Source organism: Pogoniulus pusillus, chromosome 40, assembly GCF_015220805.1.
Source record: "Pogoniulus pusillus isolate bPogPus1 chromosome 40, bPogPus1.pri, whole genome shotgun sequence".
NCBI classification, from domain to species: domain Eukaryota; kingdom Metazoa; phylum Chordata; class Aves; order Piciformes; family Lybiidae; genus Pogoniulus; species Pogoniulus pusillus.
The window spans coordinates 5,900,086-5,918,991 of record NC_087303.1 but is presented as its reverse complement, the minus strand read 5'-3'; the positions used below and the strand labels follow the sequence as shown (position 1 = coordinate 5,918,991).

At 59.0% G+C, this 18,906-nt stretch overlaps 1 protein-coding gene across 1 annotated transcript; it reads right to left on the bottom strand.

Moving 5' to 3' along the window:
* Positions 1-7,338: 7,338 nt before the first annotated feature.
* Positions 7,339-18,565, bottom strand: CD79B (CD79b molecule). Its single transcript, XM_064174216.1, has 6 exons — positions 18,499-18,565; positions 13,270-13,317; positions 11,072-11,377; positions 8,687-8,805; positions 8,380-8,421; positions 7,339-7,437 (listed from the first exon to the last, which is right to left on the bottom strand). Exons 1-6 carry the CDS (start codon positions 18,563-18,565, stop codon positions 7,339-7,341), a joined length of 681 nt encoding a protein of 226 aa, XP_064030286.1.
* Positions 18,566-18,906: the final 341 nt, after the last annotated feature.

Below are 18,906 nucleotides of genomic sequence, written 5' to 3'. Positions count from 1 at the left end.
CAGTTTGTGTCCATTGCTCCTTGGCTTATTGCTGCTGAGCACCAAAAAGAGCCTGGCCCCAGCCCCCCAACCCCTCAGATATTTGTACACATTGCTCAGATCTCCTCTCAGCCTTCTCTTCTCCAGACTGAACACCCCCAGGGCTCTCAGGGCTCTCTCCACAGGTTGATGCTCAACTCCCCCACTCATCCTCGTGGCTCTCTGCTGGGCTCTCCCCAGCAGGTCTCTGTCTCTCCTCAACTGGGGAGCCCCAAACTGGACACAGGATTGCAGCTGTGGTCTCAGCAGGGCGGAGTAGAAAGTGAGAACCTCCCTGGCCCTGCTGGCCACCAGTTTCCTGATGTCCCCCAGGATGCCATCTGCTCTCCTGCCCACAAGGGCACATTGCTGGCCATGTAGAGCTTGCTGCCCACCAGCACTCCAAGGCCTCTCTCCATGGAGCTGCTTTCCTCTACTGCTGCCTGTTGTTATTCCTCCCCAGATGGAGGACCCTGACCTTGTCCTCACTGAACTTCATGAGTTTTGCTTCCCCCAGCTCTCAGCCTGGCCAGATCTGCTAAAGCATCTCCCCCTCCTCTGCTCTGTGCTGGTGAGGCTCCACCTGGAGCATTGTGTCCAGTTCTGGGCAGCCCAGCTCAGGAGGGACAAAGAACTGCTGGAGAGTCCAGCACAGAGCCACTGAGATACTGAGGGGACTGGAACAGCTCTGAGATGAGGAGAGGCTGAGGGAGCTGGGGCTGGATAGCCTGGAGAGGAGAGGCTGAGGGAGCTGGGGCTGGTTAGTCTGGAGAGGAGAGGCTGAGGGAGCTGGGGCTTGTTAGTCTGGAGAGGAGAGGCTGAGGGAGCTGGGGCTGGTTAGTCTGGATAGGAGGAAGCTGAGGGAGCTGGGGCTGGTTAGTCTGGAGAGGAGAGGCTGAGGGAGCTGGGGCTGGTTAGTCTGGAGAGGAGGAGGCTGAGGGAGCTGGGGCTGGTTAGTCTGGAGAGGAGGAAGCTGAGGGAGCTGGGGCTGGTTAGCCTGGAGAGGAGAGGCTGAGGGAGCTGGGGCTGGATAGCCTGGAGAGGAGGAGGCTGAGGGAGCTGGGGCTGGATAGCCTGGAGAGGAGAGGCTGAGGGAGCTGGGGCTGGTTAGCCTGGAGAGGAGGAGGCTGAGGGAGCTGGGGCTGGTTAGTCTGGAGAGGAGAGGCTGAGGGAGCTGGGGCTGGTTAGTCTGGAGAGGAGAGGCTGAGGGAGCTGGGGCTGGTTAGTCTGGATAGGAGGAAGCTGAGGGAGCTGGGGCTGGTTAGTCTGGATAGGAGGAAGCTGAGGGAGCTGGGGCTGGTTAGCCTGGAGAGGAGGAGGCTGAGGGAGCTGGGGCTGGTTAGCCTGGAGAGGAGGAAGCTGAGGGAGCTGGGGCTGGTTAGTCTGGATAGGAGGAAGCTGAGGGAGCTGGGGCTGGTTAGTCTGGAGAGGAGAGGCTGAGGGAGCTGGGGCTGGTTAGTCTGGAGAGGAGAGGCTGAGGGAGCTGGGGCTGGTTAGTCTGGAGAGGAGAGGCTGAGGGAGCTGGGGCTGGTTAGCCTGGAGAGGAGAGGCTGAGGGAGCTGGGGCTGGTTAGCCTGGAGAGGAGAGGCTGAGGGAGCTGGGGCTGGTTAGTCTGGAGAGGAGAGGCTGAGGGAGCTGGGGCTGGTTAGTCTGGATAGGAGGAAGCTGAGGGAGCTGGGGCTGGTTAGTCTGGAGAGGAGAGGCTGAGGGAGCTGGGGCTGGTTAGTCTGGAGAGGAGAGGCTGAGGGAGCTGGGGCTGGTTAGTCTGGAGAGGAGGAAGCTGAGGGAGCTGGGGCTGGTTAGTCTGGAGAGGAGAGGCTGAGGGAGCTGGGGCTGGTTAGCCTGGAGAGGAGAGGCTGAGGGAGCTGGGGCTGGTTAGCCTGGAGAGGAGAGGCTGAGGGAGCTGGGGCTGGTTAGCCTGGAGAGGAGGAAGCTGAGAGGCTCTGATCAATGCTTGTAAATCTCTCAGGGAGGGTGTCAGGAGGATGGTGCCAGAGTCTTCCCAGTGGTGCCCAGAGACAGGACAAGAGGCAGTTGGTGACAACCAGAACACAGGAAGCTCCATCTGAACACGGGGAGGAGCTTCTGTACTTTGAGGGTGGCAGAGTCCTGGAGCAGGCTGCTCAGAGAGATTGTGGAGTCTCCTCTGGCTGCTTGGCCAGGGCTGGGTGCTGGGTTGGGCTGTATGAGCTTGGAGCTCTCTCCCAACCTGCTTGATCCTCTGATTCTGTGACTCTATGATCTTTGGAGGTCCCTTGCAGCCCCTGGCATTGTGTGATCCTGTGGCTGAGCACAGGCTGCCAGCAGCCTCCATCTCCAGGCTCCCTACAAACCAAACACCTAAAGGAAACCACAGAGCCTGTGGAAATGTTTGTGTCCTTCTGGTCCTTGACAGGAAGCCAAAGAGCAGAACTGGGGCATGAAAGTTGCTGTTGACATGGGTCAAAAAGCTTCCTCTGCAGGTGCAGGCTGCAGCTCCTCCTGGTTTCAGTTGAGGGAGGTGTTTGTGCTCAGCTGAGAAAGGGCTTGGGAAGTGGAAGGCCAAAAAAGTTCTCCCCCCTCTGCCATTTCCTCTTTCCATTGCATCAGGAGAAGTGTGAGCAGCAGCACAGGGAGAGGATTCTGCCCCTCCAACCTGCTCTGCTCAGCCCTCACCTGCAGCACTGCCTCCAGCTCTGGGCAAGCCAGCACAAAGATCTGGAACTGCTGGAGAGGGTCCAGAGGAGGCTGTGAAGATGCTCAGAAGTCTGAAGAACCTCTCCTGTGGGGACAGCCTGAACCTGGAGAAGAGAAGGCTCCAGGGAGACTTTAGAGCAACCTTGCAGTGCCTGAATGGGCTGCAGGAGAGCTGGGGAGGGACTCTGGGACAAGGGCTGGGAGTGGCAGGATAAGAGACTGGCACAGGTTGAGGGTGCTGAGAGCCTGGCACAGGTTGCCCAGGGAGGTTGGGGAGCACAGAAGCACCCAATGTGATCTTTGATCACATTGGGTGCTTCTGTGCTCCCCAACCTCCCTGGAGGTGTTCAGGACCAGGCTGGATGAGACCTTGAGCACCCTGAGAGCTGGGACCAACAGGATGTGAGTGGGAAGGGCTGGGAGCAGTGTGACAGTGAAGCCATTCCCATGGGAAGTTGGAGTTCCCATGGCAAGCATCTTTCATGCCCCAGCTCAGCTTCTACCCCCAGGTGGTGATGATGGTGATGAGGATGAGGATGAAGGTGATGGTGATAATGATGGTGATGGTGAAGTTGGTGATGATAGTGGTGATGATGATGGTAGTGGTGGAGTTGAAGATGATGGTGGTGATGGTGATGGTGAAGGTGATGGTGCTGATGATAAAGATGATGGTGACAATGAGGATGATGGTGTTGATGAAGGTGATGATGATGATGATAGTGGTGGTGATGATGATGATGACTTTGATAGTGATGATGCTGATGGTGAAGGTGATGGTGGTGATGATGGAGAAAGTAATGGTGGTGATGATGTTGATGGTGTAGGTGATGGTGATGATGGTGAAGAAGGTGATGGTGATGATGGTGAAGGTGATGATGGTGAAGAAGGTGATGGTGATGATGATGGTGATGATGATAGTGGTGATGATGATGGTGATCTTTGATCACATTGGGTGCTTCTGTGCTCCACAACCTCCCTGGAGGTGTTCAGGACCAGGCTAGATGAGGCCTTGAGCACCCTGAGAGCTGGGACCAACAGGATGTGAGTGGGAAGGGCTGGGAGCAGTGTGACAGTGAAGCCATTCCCATGGGAAGTTGGAGTTCCCATGGCAAGCATCTTTCATGCCCCAGCTCAGCTTCTACCCCCAGGTGGTGATGATGGTGATGAGGAGGAGGATGAAGGTGATGGTGATGGTGAAGGTGGTGATGATAGTGGTGATGATGATGATAGTGGTGGAGGTGAAGATGATGGTGGTGATGGTGATAGTGATGGTGAAGGTGATGGTGCTGATGGTGAAGATGATGGTGACAATGAGGATGATGGTGTTGATGATGGTGATGATGATAGTGGTGGTGATGATGATGACTTTGATAGTGATGATGCTGATGGTGATGATGATAGTGGTGGTGATGATGATGACTTTGATAGTGATGATGCTGATGGTGAAGGTGATGGTGGTGATGATGGTGAAGTTGATGTTGATGGTGATGATGGCGAGGAACGTGATGGTGATGATGATGGTGATGGTGATGATGATAGTGGTGATGATGATGGTGATGATGATCAAAGATCACATTGGGTGCTTCTGTGCTCCACAACCTCCCTGGAGGTGTTCAGGACCAGGCTGGATGAGTCCTTGAGCAACCCTGTGCTGGTGAGAGCTGTCCCTGCCCGTGGCAGAGGGATTGGAACTGGCTGAGCTTTAAGATCCCTTCCAACCCAAGCCCATTCTGTGATTTCATCACTGAAAATGAAAGATGAGCCCCAAAACCTTGGCAGAGGAGGATCCTGAGAGCAGCCTTTTTGGGGCTCTGCCTTGTGGCTGCTCCTTCCTGCAGCTGACAGCTCTGAGAGCTTTACACCCCTGTGCATGCCACACTTTTGGGGACACTTTTAACTCAGCCTTAAAATGCTCTTTTTGTGCTGTCTGGGTTGAATTCCAGCTCTCCATGGAGGTGGCTCCCAGGCAGACAAGCAGCAGCCTGTTCCCTACTGGAAAGCCTCTGCTCTGCCCTCCCTTTGCTGCTGGCTGGTTTGGGAAGCAAGAGCAATCCTCACTTCTTCTCCTTGAAGTCCTAAATGGCACAAGCCAAAGAGGCTGTAGGCTCCCTGAGGGGAGAGAAGTTCATCTCCCTCCCCAGTCCTCATCACCTCCTTGTCCTGCCTCACCCAACCAAACCCCTGGTGTGGGGGTGCCCAACCAGCCCCAAGCCCCAGCAGCCCCCAGCTGCTGCCATGCCAAGGTGGGTTTCATGTCCCAAAGCAATCAGTGCTGCTCTGCTCCTCACCAGATGCTCTTTAGCTACTCTTACAAGTCCAGATGTAGCTGGGAGTGGAGCTCTTGGTTCTGAGCCCAGCTCTGGGGAAGGTTAGGTTGGAGATGAGGAAGAATTTCTTTGCTCCAAGAGTGGTCAGGGATTGGCAGAGGCTGCCCAGGGAGGTGGTGGAGTCCTCAAGTCTGGAGGTGTGTAGGAAAGCTGTGGCCATGGCACTGGGGGCCATGGTGAGGTTGGGTTGGTGGTTGGGCTGGATGAGCTCTGAGGGCTTTTCCAACCCAACCAACCCTGTGACTCTCCTGCTTCAGCTCCTGGCCATGGTTTTTGTCTCTCACCCCCAGCTGATGTCTTGGGGCTGTGGAGGTTGCAGGAGAGCTCCGCAGCTACTCTTGGCTTTACCTCCCTGCCTCTTCTCATGGCCCTCCTCTTTAACATCTTCATTCAGTGCTGGGCCCCATCCTCTTTAACATCTTCATTCAGTGCTGGGCCCCATCCTCTTTAACATCTTCATTCAGTGCTGGGCCCCATCCTCTTTAACATCTTCACAGGTGATCTGGATGAGGGCATGGAGTCAGTCATCAGCAAGTGTGCAGATGACACCAAGCTGGGGGCAGATGTGGCTGGGTTGGAGGGCAGAAGGGCTCTGCAGCAGGACCTTGACTGCCTGCACAGATGGGCAGAGTCCAAGGGGATGGAGTTCAATAGCTCCAAGTGCTGCTGCTGCACTTTGGCCACAGCAACCCCATGCAGAGATACAGGCTGGGGTCAGAGTGGCTGAGAGCAGCCAAACAGAGAGGGATCTGGGGGTGTTGATTGGTACCCACCTGAACATGAGCCAGCAGTGTGCCCAGGTGGCCAAGAGAGCCAGTGGCATCCTGGCCTGCATCAGCAATGGTGTGGCCAGCAGGAGCAGGGAGGTCATTCTGCCCCTGTACTCTGCACTGCTTAGACCACACCTTGAGTGCTGTGTTCAGTTCTGGGCCCCCCAGTTTAGGAGGGACATTGAGATGCTTGAGTGTGTCCAGAGAAGGGCAACGAGGCTGGGGAGAGGCCTTGAGCACAGCCCTAGGAGGAGAGGCTGAGGGAGCTGGGATTGGTTAGCCTGGAGAAGAGGAGGCTCAGGGCAGACCTCATTGCTGTCTGCAACTACCTGAGGGGAGGTTGTGGCCAGGAGGAGGTTGCTCTCTTCTCTCAGGTGGCCAGCACCAGAAGGAGAGGACACAGCCTCAGGCTGTGCCAGGGGAGATTTAGGCTGGAGGTGAGGAGAAAGTTCTTCCCTGAGAGAGTCATTGGCCACTGGAATGGGCTGCCCGGGGAGGTGGTGGAGTCGCCGTCCCTGGAGCTGTTCAAGGCAGGACTGGACGTGGCACTTGGTGCCATGGTCTGGCCTTGAGCTCTGTGCTAAAGGGTTGGACTGGATGAGCTCAGAGGTCTCTCCCAACCCTGATAATAATACTGTGATAACTTTGGTTTCTGGCCCAGCTGGATCCATGAAGAGCTGCTCCTTATCCCCAGGGCATCCCACCCTGGCAGCAGGGGTGTGGGACACCCTTGGAGCAGTGACAGCAGGACGGAGCCAGGTCTGGATTTAGCCTTTGCCTTTATTAGGAGCTGAGGGAGCTGCTGGGGGTTGGTGTCCCCCTGGCCTGCACTGACAGCTCCTCAGGTTGGACATGTTCCTCACCATGACCTGCTCATGGCTTGGGACTTGCACAGGACCCTCTGGCTCAGAGCTGTCCCCACAGCTTTGCCTGCCCTCTTTGAGGAGGAGGAGGAGGAGGAGGAGGAGGAGATGCTTTGGGAGGGTCCTTGGTCTCAGTCCCCTTGGCCTGCTGGACACATCCATGGCTTGGAAGGTGGAGAGTGGCCTCCAATGGGCTTCTCAAATGGTGCTGCTCACCTCAGCTCCTCTGCCAGGGCTGCAGTGGGGCCTTGTGGCCCAGCAGGGTCCTTGTAGCATGGAGAGTGATCATGGCTGGGGTGGTGGTGCTGGAGGAGAGCCAGCACCCACTCTGGCACCTCCATGGCACTAACCCTGCAGGAGCTCAGCACCATGGCATGAGGGCTGCCCAGGCTCTGGGGCCAGTTGGCTACTGGGAGGGGTTGCAGGTGGCTCCTAACTTCTACATGGGGGGGGTTCTGCAGCAGGGAGGTGACAGCAACCACCAGGTCAGGGCAGCCATGGTGGGCACAGCCTGGATGTGCCAAAGCAAGTGCCAAGGGCAGCAGGGAGGGTCTCAGCTCCGTGCGAGGCTGCTGGAGGTGCTTTGCTGCCTGTCATCCAGGTACCCACCAGAGCCATGGTCCAGGGCAGGAGCAAGGAGCTGTGCTGCTGCTGCTGCCAGCCTGGTGATGGGCACAGGACCCCTCACTCTTCACCTGGGTGCTCCCCAACTGTCCACTTGACCTTCATGTCCCGGAAAGGAGTAATGTCCTCGTAGGTAGCCATCTGCTCCACCTCCAGGCCCTGCACCAAGAGCAAGGAGGCTGAGACATGGAAGGGGCACCCACCCCCAGTGCCCTCCCTGGGACACCCACAGCTGGGGACCTCTCTCCAGGAGACAGCTTCTGAGAGGAGAGAAGAAGGGCAGAGGTGTGTGGATATGCTCAGAGCTTGGCTGGGTTTCGTGAGCAGCTCCTTAGAGTTGATGTGCCCTTGGCAAGAAGATGCCCTGATGGACCTGCAAGGGCTGCTGGCACCTGGCAGGCACCCAGCAAGGGCACAGGCAGCAACTGTAAGGCTCAGGTTGGTGTTAGAGAGGTGAGGGGTCTGGAGCAGCTTGTGAGGAGTAGTTGAGGGAGCTGAGGTTGTTCAGCCTGGAGAGGAGGAGGCTGAGGGGAGACCTCACTGCTCTCTACAGCTCCCTGAGGAGGCTGGAGCCAGATGGGTGATTTGTGCCTCCAGAGCAGCAGAGCAGCTCAGGGCAGCCAAGGACCCTGCCTGCAGAGGATGCACCTCCTTTAGTGGGGGTTAGTTTGCTTCTGGTGGACATCTGCAGAACAGGGCTGGGGAGATGCAGCTTGGGGACCTGAGGTTGTTCAGCCTGGAGAGAAGGAGGCTGAGGGAGACCTCATTGCTCTCTGCAGCTGCCTGAGAGGAGGCTGGAGCCAGGTGGGGGTTGGGCTCTGCTCCCAGGAACAAGTGGCAGGACAAGAGCAAATGGCCTCAAGCTGCCCCAAGGGAGGTTTAGGTTGGCCAAGAGGAACAATTCCTTGCCCAAAAGGGTTATCAAGGCCTGGCCCAGGCTGCCCCTGGGCAGTGGTGGTGTCCCTGCCCCTGGAGGCAGCCCTGGGGATGTAGTGCTGAGGGCCATGGGTCAGTGGTGCCCTGGCAGTGCAGGGGTTAGGGCTGGACTGGGTGATCTGGAAGCAGAATGGTTCCCTGCCTCTGGAATTCCTGCAGCAGTACCTCGTAGGTGTGGTCCTCCTCTGGGCTTTCCTTGGCTTCACCCTGTGAGAGCAGTCACAGGTTGGATGTCAGCAGCCACCAGGATCCTCTCTGCCCTCTGCCTGGTCTCATCCCTTCGTCAGGACAGGTCCCACCACTCCCACAGGCTACACTGGTCCACAGCTCCCCACCCCCCATTTCATTTCCCACTTCCACCCCCCCCCCCCCCCAAACCCAGCAGCCCCATCCCTGGGGTGCAGGGCACTGCTGTGGGCATCTCAGCAGCAAAGCTGGGGCCGTGCCCACTGCTGGGGGCACTGCCACTTACTTTATCCAGCAAGAGGAGCACAGGGACGCTGATGAAGATGACCAGCAGGATGGACTGGATGATGATGATGGCATCCTTCAGGGTGTTCCTGTTCCGGAGCTGCTGGGCACTGCTGTGACCTGGGGGCAGCAGCACAGGGAGAGACTCAGGGCCCACCTCTGTGCCAGGCAGGGAGAGACTCAGGTCCCACCTCTGTGCCAGGCAAGGAGAGACTCAGGGTCCAGCTCTGTGCCAGGCAAGGAGAGACTCAGGGCCCAGCTCTGTGCCAGGCAGGGAGAGACTCAGGGCCCAGCTCTGTGCCAGGCAGGGGGAGACTCAGGGCCCAGCTCTGTGCCAGGCAAGGAGAGATTCGGGTCCCAGCTCTGTGCCAGGCAGGGAGAGACTCAGGGTCCAGCTCTGTGCCAGGCAGGGAGAGAGTCAGGTCCCAGCTCTGTGCCAGGCAGGGAGAGACTCAGGTCCCACCTCTGTGCCAGGCAGGGAGAGACTCAGGGCCCAGCTCTGTGCCAGGCAGGGAGAGACTCAGGGCCCAGCTCTGTGCCAGGCAGGGAGAGACTCAGGTCCCAGCTCTGTGCCAGGCAAGGAGAGTCAGGGCCCAGCTCTGTGCCAGGCTCCCAGGGAACAGGGATGAGCTTGGTATGGCCACAGGTTTGTGTCTCAGTGAGAGCAGAGGGGCAGAGCAGGGTGCCCAGGGTGCCATCACCTCCCCCCCAGGAGAGGCCAGAGCAGTGCAAACTGCTCCAGGGGCTGGCACCACGAACCAGCTCTGGGATGAGCCACCTGGGGTAGGACCCAGCAGGACCAGGAGGAATCTGATTTCTGAGGGGAATGCAGTCCCTGGGATGGATGTGCCAGGGCAAACTGGGAGCTTGTGCTGTTGTGTGGCACTGCTCAGCACAGCACAGACAGGGAGCTGCTGCAGCAGGGCCAGGGGAGGCCACAGCAGTGCTGGCAGGGCTGGCAGGGCTCTGCTGTGAGGCCAGGCTGGGAGAGTTGGGCTTGGGCAGGCTGCAGGAGAGAAGGCTGCAGGGAGACCTTGTGGTGGCCTTGGAGTGCTGGAAGGGCCCAGCAGAGAGCTGGGGACAGAGCTGTGAGCAGGAGCTGTTGGGCCAGGCCAAGGGGGGATGGTTGGAAGGTGAGAGAGGAGCTTGAGAGTGGAGAGAAGGGAGAAATGTTTGGCAGTGAGGGTGAGGAGAGCCTGTGCCAGGCTGCCCAGAGAGCTGGGAGCTGCCCATGGCTGGCAGCAGTGCAGGGGAGGCTGTGTGGGGCTGTGAGCAGCCTGCCCTGGGTGGGGATGTCCCTGCTGGCTGCAGGGGGTTGGCCTGGATGACCTTTTGGGGTCCCTTCCCACCCAAAGCAGCCTGGATGTCAGGTGGTGATAGGCCTGGGGGGGAATGGAGCACAACTAGAAGTGAGCAGATCCAGACTGGAGGTTAGGGAGAAGTTGTTCAGCATGAGGGTGGTGAGAGCCTGGCACAGGTTGCCCAGGGAGGTGGTGCAAGCTTCATTCCTGGAGGTGTTTAAGGCCAGGCTGGATGTGGCTCTGAGCAACCTGATCTAATGTGAGGTGTCCCTGCCCATGGCAGGGGGGTTGGAACTGGCTGATCCTTGAGGTCCCTTCCAGCCCTGATGATTCTGTGATTCTCCCATGCTGTGCCTGGTGGCTGGCAGTGAGCAGAGCTCTGCAGTGTCCTGGAGCAGCCCCAGCTGTATCTAAGGGGGCAAGAGGTCAGACTGGGACACAGAGGAGCTCCTCAAGCAGGACATGGAAGTGTTAGAGCCAGCCCAGAGGAGGCCACCAAGATGCTGAGAGGGCTGCAGGAGCTCTGCTCTGAGCACAGGCTGAGAGAGTTGGGGCTGTGCAGCCTGCAGAGGAGAAGGCTTCCAGGAGAGCTTGGAGTGGCCTTGCAGGATCTGCAGGGGGCTGCAGGAAGGCTGGGGAGGGACTATTGAGAAGGTCTGGGAATGGCAGGAGGAGGAGGAATGGGTTTGGAGTGGCAGAGGGGAGATTGAAAGTGGATGTTAGGAGGAGGAGTGAGGGTGGTGAGAGACTGGCACAGATTGAGGGTGGTGAGACCTTGGCACAGGTTGAAGGTGCTGAGAGCCTGGCACAGGTTTCCCAGGGAGGTTGTGGAGCACAGAAGCACCCAATGTGATCAAAGATCACATTGGGTGCTTCTGTGCTCCACAACCTCCCTGGAGGTGTTCAGGACCAGGCTGGATGAGCCCCTGAGTGCCCTGTTCTAGCAGGAGCTATCCCTGCCCATGTACTACAAGATCCCTTCCAACCCAAACCGTTCTATGCGGACAGAAGAAGAGAGAAAGCATCTGCTGGGGGGTGGGGGTGGGGTAAGGGTTGTGCCCAGAAGCTGGCACCCTGCCACTCACCCATCACCCTGAGCTCTGTGCCACAGAGGTGTGGCCTCCTGCCCTGAGCTGTCAGGTTCCTGCTGTCGCAGGTGTAGACTCCGTTGTCCTCGTAGCGGATGCTGAAGATGGTGAAGTTGATGGAGCTGTTGCTGCGCTCCAAGCTGTAACGGGAGGTGTTGTGGTCCAGCTCCTGCACCTCCCTGCTGCCTTGGCTGGTCTTGTACCACTGCATGCTGTGGGGCTGCTGGGTGGAGCAGATGAAGTAGACAGGAGTGTTCTTCTTGGCCGCCAGGTAGCGCGGCTGCTGCTGCACCGGCGGGCACCCGCTGCTCTCTGCCAGCGGGGAGAGGTGGGCACAGGGCTGAGAGGAGGGCGTTGGGAGTGCCAGCTGCTCCCCACAAGGCTGACCCCCCCCCTCACGGGCTGTGCTGCTCCTGAGCTGTCAGCTTTGGGCTGGTGAGATGGCACCGCTGTCATCATCACCACCATCTTCATCATCAGCATCATCACCGCCATCGTTATCAGCACCACCTTCACAGCAGCACCACCATCATCACTGTCAATGCCATCCCCATCATCATCATCACCATCTTCACCATCATCACCATCACCTTCTTCACCATCATCATCACCTTCACCTTCACCATCATCACCAACATCATCACCACCATCACCTTCACCAAAATCATCGTCACCATCACCTTCTTCACCATCATCACCATCACCTTCACCTTCATCATCATCACCATCACCACCATCATCCTCAATGGCACCATCATCTTCACCATCAGCACCATCACCTTCACCACCACTATCACCATCACTGCCATCATTGCCATCACCTTCGCCTCCACCATCATCATCATCATCATCATCATCATCATCACCACTATTATTATCACCTTCACCATCATCATCATTACCCTCACCTTCTTCACCATCATCATCATCACCACCACTATTATTATCACTTTCACCATCAACGTCATCACCACCACCACCATCATCATCATCATCATCACCGCTATCATCACCATCACCCTCATTGTCACCATCATCTTCACCATCAGCACCATCACCTTCACCACCACTATCACCATCACCACCATCATCTTCACCTCCACCACTATCATCATCATCACCACTATCATCACCACCTTCACCATCACCATCACCTTCATCCTCCTCCTCATCACCATCATCACCACCTGGGGGTAGAAGCTGAGCTGGGGCATGAAAGATGCTTGCCATGGGAACTCCAACTTCCCATGGGAATGGCTTCACTGTCACACTGCTCCCAGCCCTTCCCACTCACATCCTGTTGGTCCCAGCTCTCAGGATGCTCAAGGTCTCATCCAGCCTGGTCCTGAACACCTCCCTGGGCAACCTGTGCCAGGCTCTCACCACCCTCAATCTGTGCCAGTCTCTCCCCACCCTCCCTCTCAACAATCTCTTCCTCACCTCCACTCTCACTCTCCCCTCTCCCAGCTCAAAGCCATTTGCCCTCATCCTGCCACTCCCAGCCCTTGTCCCATAGTCCCTCCCCAGCTCTCCTGCAGTCCCTTCAGGCACAGGAAGGTTGCTCTAAAGTCTCCCTGGAGCCTTCTCTTCTCCAGGCTCAACAGCCCCAACTGTCCCAGCCTGTCCCCACAGGAGAGCTTCTTCAACCCTCTGAGCATCATTGTGGCCTCCTCTGGACCCTCTCCAGCAGCTCCAGGTCCTTGTGCTGTGTTCCCCAGAGCTGGAGGCAGTGCTGCAGGTGAGGGCTGAGCAGAGCAGGTTGGAGGGGCAGAATCCCCTCCCTGTGCTGCTGCTCTCCCTGCTCTGGCTGCAGCCCAGGTGCTGTGTTTTGTATCTTGGGCTATGTTTGGGTGAGTCTGGGAGCATCTTGGGGGTTGCAGAGGTCCCTGTGGGTGGGAATGGCACAAGGACCATGTGCATGGTCCCAGAGCCTGGTCCCAACCAGCTCTGCAAACACAGAGGAAGGCTCCATGTGTGTGCCCAGGAGACAGAACAGGGCTGGCTTTGCAGAGGAGGAGCAAGGAGCAGGGCTGGGGAGACACCACAGAGGAGGACACAGCCTGGCAGCTGCTGTGATGGAGCAGCAGAGCCTGGAGCCATCAGATGGCTGTGATGGGACATCTACAGCTCTACAGGGCACTGGCACCCTCATGGCATAGCCAGCAGGGCCTGGGGGGGCCCTGGGGACATGCATAGGTCTGAGAGGTTACCTGTGCTGTTCCTGGTGTCTGCTGAGATCCCACCTGCAAGACAGGAGAAGGGTCCTGGGGTCACAGAAACACAGAAGCTGAGGGGCTGGGAGGGACCTCTGGAGTCATCCAGTCCAACCCCTGCCAGAGCAGGGGCACCCAGGGCAGGGCACACAGCAACACATCCAGGCAGGGCTTGAAAGTCTCCAGAGAAGAAGGCTCCACAACCTCTCTGAGCAGCCCCCTCCAGGGCTCTGATGGCACCATGGGCTGGCACGGACCATGATGGGCACTCTGTGCCCACCCTGTGTTGATGGAGTGTTTGGGGGGCATCAGCCAGGCCCCCACTCAGAGGACTCAGAGCAGTGCAGGTCTGGGTCCAAGCCCTCCTATTTCCATCCCATCCCCTGAATCTTCTCTAAGCTGCTTTCTGGTGGGCATCCTGGTGGGACCAAGCTTCACTGCTGGCACCCCCAGGCTGGCACCCCCCAGAAAGGTCCTCATTTCCACTTCCCACTTTCTGGATCAAGCAGTAGCATTTTCCCTGCCTGAGCCTCCTGAGCCTGGAGCCCCTCGATGGTCAGGGTTGGCTCCCAGCCCCTGGGACCATGCAGCCCACCCTGGGACAAGGACTGGATGGAGCTATGGGAGCTGTGCAGGAAGTGGGGTGAGGCAGGGACCCTCCCAGCACCCATGGGTGCCCATGCCCACAGCTCCAGTGCCCCTGTGCCTCGGTTCCTCTTGCTGCAGCTGGGCAGGAAGCCCCAGCCCTGTTTACTGCCCCGCTCCAGTGCCCTGCTCGATCAGCATTGGCCAAACCCCACCAGGAGGAAGCTGGCATGGAGGTGGGGGCTGCACCACCACCCAGCACGTTGGGACAGCTGCAAAACACCACCAAGAAGAAGAAGAAAAAGGAGAAGAAGGAGAAGAAGGAGGAGGAGGAGGAGGAGGAGGAGGAGGAGGAGGAGGAGGAGGAGGAGGAGGAGGAGGAGGAGGAGGAGGAGGAAGAGGAGAGGGAGGAGGAGGAGGAGGAGAGGGAGAAGGAGGAGGAGGAGAGGGAGAAGAAGGAGGAGAGGGAGGAGAAGAAGAAGAAAAAGGAGGAGGAGAGGAAGAAGAAAAAGGAGGAGGAGATGAAGAAGAAGAAGGAGAAGAAGGAGGAGGAGAGGAAGAAGAAGGAGAAGGAGAAGGAGAAGGAGAAGGAGAAGGAGAAGGAGAAGGAGAAGGAGAAGGAGAAGGAGAAGGAGAAGGAGGAGAAGGAGAAGAAGGAGAAGGAGGAAGAGGAGGAGGAGAGGGAGAAGGAGGAGGAGGAGGAGAGGGAGAAGAAGGAGAGAGAGAAGAAGGAGGAGGAGGAGGAGAAGGAGGAGGAGGAGGAGGAGGAGGAGGAGGAGGAGGAGGAGGAGGAGGAGGAGGAGGAGGAGGAGGAGAGGGAGAAGAAGGAGGAGAGGGAGGAGAAGAAGAAAAAGGAGGAGGAGAGGAAGAAGAAAAAGGAGAAGAAGGAGGAGGAGAGGAAGGAGAAGGAGAAGAAGAAAAAGGAGGAGGAGAGGAAGAAGAAAAAGGAGGAGGAGAGGAAGAAGAAAAAGGAGAAGAAGGAGGAGGAGAGGAAGGAGAAGGAGAAGGAGAAGGAGGAGGAGGAGGAGGAGGAGGAGGAGGAGGAGGAGGAGGAGGAGGAGGAGAAGGAGAGGGAGAAGAAGAAGAAAAAGGAGGAGGAGAGGAAGAAGAAGAAGGAGAAGAAGGAGGAGGAGAGGGAGAAGAAGGAGAAGAAGAAGAAGGAGAAGGAGAGTAAGAAGGAGGAGGAGAGGAAGAAGAAGAAGGAGGAGGAGGAGGAGGAGGAGGAGGAAGAAGAAGATGCAGTTCCCCACCTTGAGCTTTGGTCCAAGCTTTGCCACCCTGCTGCAGACCTTCCTGCCCTGAACTCAGCCCTGCACAGCCCTCCTGGCCCAGCCTTGGACCCTCAGGGAACCGTTCAGGTGGAAGAGAGCTTTCAGCTCATCGAGTCCCAGCCCTGAGCCCAGCACTGCCAGGGCACCACCAGCCCATGGCCCTCAGCAGTGCCAGGCCCCAGGGCTTTGAGACCCCTCCAGGCATGGGGACTCCATTCCCACCCCTGGGCAGCCTGGGCCAGGCCTTGGCAACCCTCAAGGGGATGAAATTGTTCCTCATGCCCAACCTGAACCTCCCCTGGGGCATCTTGAGGCCATTTCCTGTTGTCTTCTGGCTTCTTTGTGAGCAGAGCCCAACCCCCACCTGGCTGCAGCCTCCTCTCGGGCAGCTGCAGAGGGCACTGAGGTCTCCCCCAGCCTCCTCCAGGCTGCACCCCCTCAGCTGCCCCTCCCCAGCCTCTTCTCCAGACCCTTCCCCAGCTCTCTTGCCCTCCCCTGGCTCTGCTGCAGCCTCTCAGTGTCCTTCCTGGAGTGAGTGGCTCAGAACTGAGCCCAGGGTGTGAGGTACCAGGGGCTGAGCCCTGCTGTGCTCCTGCTGCCCACAGCATCGCTGAGCCATGCCAGGCTGCTGGTGCCCTTCTTGGCCACCTGGGCACACTGTGCCAGAGCCTTTTCCAGGCCCATGCTGTCCTGCTCAGCTCCAGCTCTGCAGGGAGACCTCTGCCCTGCAGCCCCATTTCCCTTCTGAGATGAGGAGGTGCTGGGTGCCACGGCCCTGCCACCTGTGCCCCTGCCAGCCAGCTGGCACCAAGGCCTTTGCTTTCCATGTTGGCTGGTGCTCCTAAAGGCACCAGGCTGGGCCCTCACCCTCAGTGCCCTCACACCCCTCAGTGCCCTCACCCTCAGTGCCCTCACACCCCTCAATGCCCTCACACCCCTCCTCAGTGCCCTCACACCCCTCAGTGCCCTCACCCTCAGTGCCCTCACACTCATCAGTGCCCTCACACCCCTCAGTGCCCTCTCACACCTCAATGCCCTCACACACCTCAATGCCCTCACGCCCCTCCTCAGTGCCCTCACACCCCTCAGTGCCCTCACACTCCTCAGTGCCCTCACACTCCTCCTCAGTGCCCACACCCCTCAGTGCCCTCACACTCCTCCTCAGTGCCCTCACACCCCTCAGTGCCCTCACACCCCTCAATGCCCTCACACCCCTCAATGCCCTCACCCTCAGTGCCCTCACACTCCTCAGTGCCCTCACACCCCTCAATGCCCTCACCCTCAGTGCCCTCACACTCCTCAGTGCCCTCACACTCCTCAGTGCCCTCACACCCCTCAATGCCCTCACACCCCTCAGTGCCCTCACACTCCTCAGTGCCCTCACACCCCTCAATGCCCTCACACCCCTCAATGCCCTCACTCTCAGTGCCCTCACTCGCAGTGCCCTCACACCCCTCAGTGCCCTCACTCTCAGTGCCCTCACTCGCAGTGCCCTCACACTCCTCAGTGCCCTCACACCCCTCAATGCCCTCACCCTGAGTGCCCTCACACCCCTCAATGCCCTCACACACCTCAATGCCCCCATACCCCTCAGTGCCCTCACACCCCTCAATGCCCTCACACCCCTCAGTGCCCTCACACTCCTCCTCAGTGCCCTCACACCCCTCAGTGCCCTCACACCCCTCACATCCCTCAGTGCCCTCACACTCCTCAGTGCCCTCACACCCCTCAGTGCCCTCACACCCCTCAATGCCCTCACACCCCTCAGTGCCCTCACACTCCTCCTCAGTGCCCTCACACCCCTCAGTGCCCTCACACCCCTCACATCCCTCAGTGCCCTCACACTCCTCAGTGCCCTCACACCCCTCAGTGCCCTCACACCCCTCAGTGCCCTCACACTCCTCAGTGCCCTCACACCCATCAGTGCCCTCACACCCCTCACACCCTCACACCCCTCACACCCTCACACCCCTCAATGCCCTCATGCCCCTTGAAGCTCTCACACCCCTCAAAGCCTTCATGCCCTTCAGTGCTCTTACACCCCTCAAAGCTCTCATACCCCTCAGAGCCTTCATGCCCCTCAAAGCCCTCACCCCCCCAGTTCTTTTGCACCCCTCAATGCCCTCATGCCCCTCAAAGCCCTCACCCCCCCAGTTCTTTTGCCCCCCTCAATGCCCTCATGCCCCTCCAAGCCCTCACCCCCCTCTCAGCCAAGGTCTCCATTGCAGCCAGGGCTGGGCTGAGCTTCCCTTGTCGCCACCACCAGCGCCAGGGGGGAGCACCATGACCTGAACCCATGCTGGCTGTGGGTGCCCACTCAACAGCAGGAAGCTCTTCTGAAGCCCTTTCTCCCCCAGGGTGCCATCTGCTGCAGGCTCTGAGGCTGTCCCTGCACCAAGGGTGAGGGGTGGGAAGGAGCCAAGAGCTGTGTCCTGGCTCCAGCTGCTGCTGCTTCTGCGTGAGGATGCAGAGGGAGCAGCTCAGGGATGCCCACGCAGGGCCCACCAATCCCCCCCCCAAATCCTCTTTCCTGCCATCTGCCCTCTGCTCCCAGGCACTGAGCCCCAGGGAGCACAAGGATGTGGCTTGGTGGTGGCCTCTGAGAGCCATGGGGAGGTAAAGATGTCCTAAGCCTCCTCTTTCCTGCCACCTGCCAGCAGAGCTGGGCAGGCTTGGCACTGGCTGCTGCCCAGGCCAGCTGCTGGGCTGAGGAAGCTCCAGGGCTGGGGACAAAGTGGCTGTGTCCCACCGGGCATGGAAAGCAAACCTCACCCAAACCCCAGGGCAGGTGCCAAGCCCTGAGCCTCCATGGGTCCTCCCTGGCCCTGCTGGGGGCAGGGCTGGGCTGTGGCATGAAGCAGGGCTGCAGGTGGTGGCTGCACAGCTGAGCTCTGGCTGGCAAAGGGACATGCCCTGGGGCAGGTCTCAGGGGTTGATGGAACTGCTTTGGTCACCCAGGCCAACCATTCCCTAGCCCTGCCAAGGCTGCTGCCAAACCACAGCCCTCAGCACCACATCTCTGCCTCTCTGCAGCACCTACAGGGATGGTGAAGGCCCTGGGCAGGCTGTGCCAGGCTTTGGGTCCCTTTTGGTGCAGGAGCTTCTTCTAATGTCCAACCTAAACCTCCCCTGGGGGGCACCTTGGGGCCATTTCTTCTTCTTATCCTGTCCCTTGGCAGCAGAGCCCAACCCCCACCTGGCTCCAGCCTCCTTGCAGGGAGCTGCAGAGAGCAATGAGGTCTTCCTCAGCCTCCTCCTCTCCAGGCTGAGCCCCCCCCACCCAGCTGCCCTCCCCAGCTCTCTTCTCCATCCCCATTGCCCCTCTCTGGTACCCAAGCCCACGCTTGCTGCCTACCTGTGAGCAGAGCCAGGAGGCAGAGGTTCCTCTGGAGCAGCCAGAGCCTCCCGCAGAGCTCTGCCATCTTCCCGGGTGGGCAGCGTGGGGGGCACGCAGCTGCCAGCCCCTCGCTGCTGCCAAGCCCCGGGGGCAGCTGCCTCTGCCCAGGCCTCCTACCCAAAGCCACCAGGGCCCGAGACAGCCCTTTCCTGCTCATGTAAATCCTCCTCCCCGGGGACTTTCCCCCCGGGGGATGGTTTTGAATGCGCTGCAGACGCTGGGGCGGCTGCCCCATGGCACCACCCAGCCTCCTGCTGCCCCATGGCACCACCCAGCCTCCTGCTGCCCCATGGCACCACCCAGCCTCCTGCTGTCCCTGGGCACCACCCAGCCTCCTGCTGCCCCATGGCACCACCCTGCCTCCTG

Coding starts and splice junctions, on each gene's coding strand:
- CD79B (XM_064174216.1), bottom strand. CDS start 18,565: ATGGCAGAGCTCTGCGGGAGGCTCTGGCTGCTCCAGAGGAACCTCTGC. Junction 8,422..8,686: donor TGCTCCTCTTGCTGGATAAA/GTAAGTGGCAGT, acceptor CTGCTCTCACAG/GGTGAAGCCAAGGAAAGCCC. Junction 7,438..8,379: donor AGGAGGACCACACCTACGAG/GTACTGCTGCAG, acceptor CTCTTGGTGCAG/GGCCTGGAGGTGGAGCAGAT.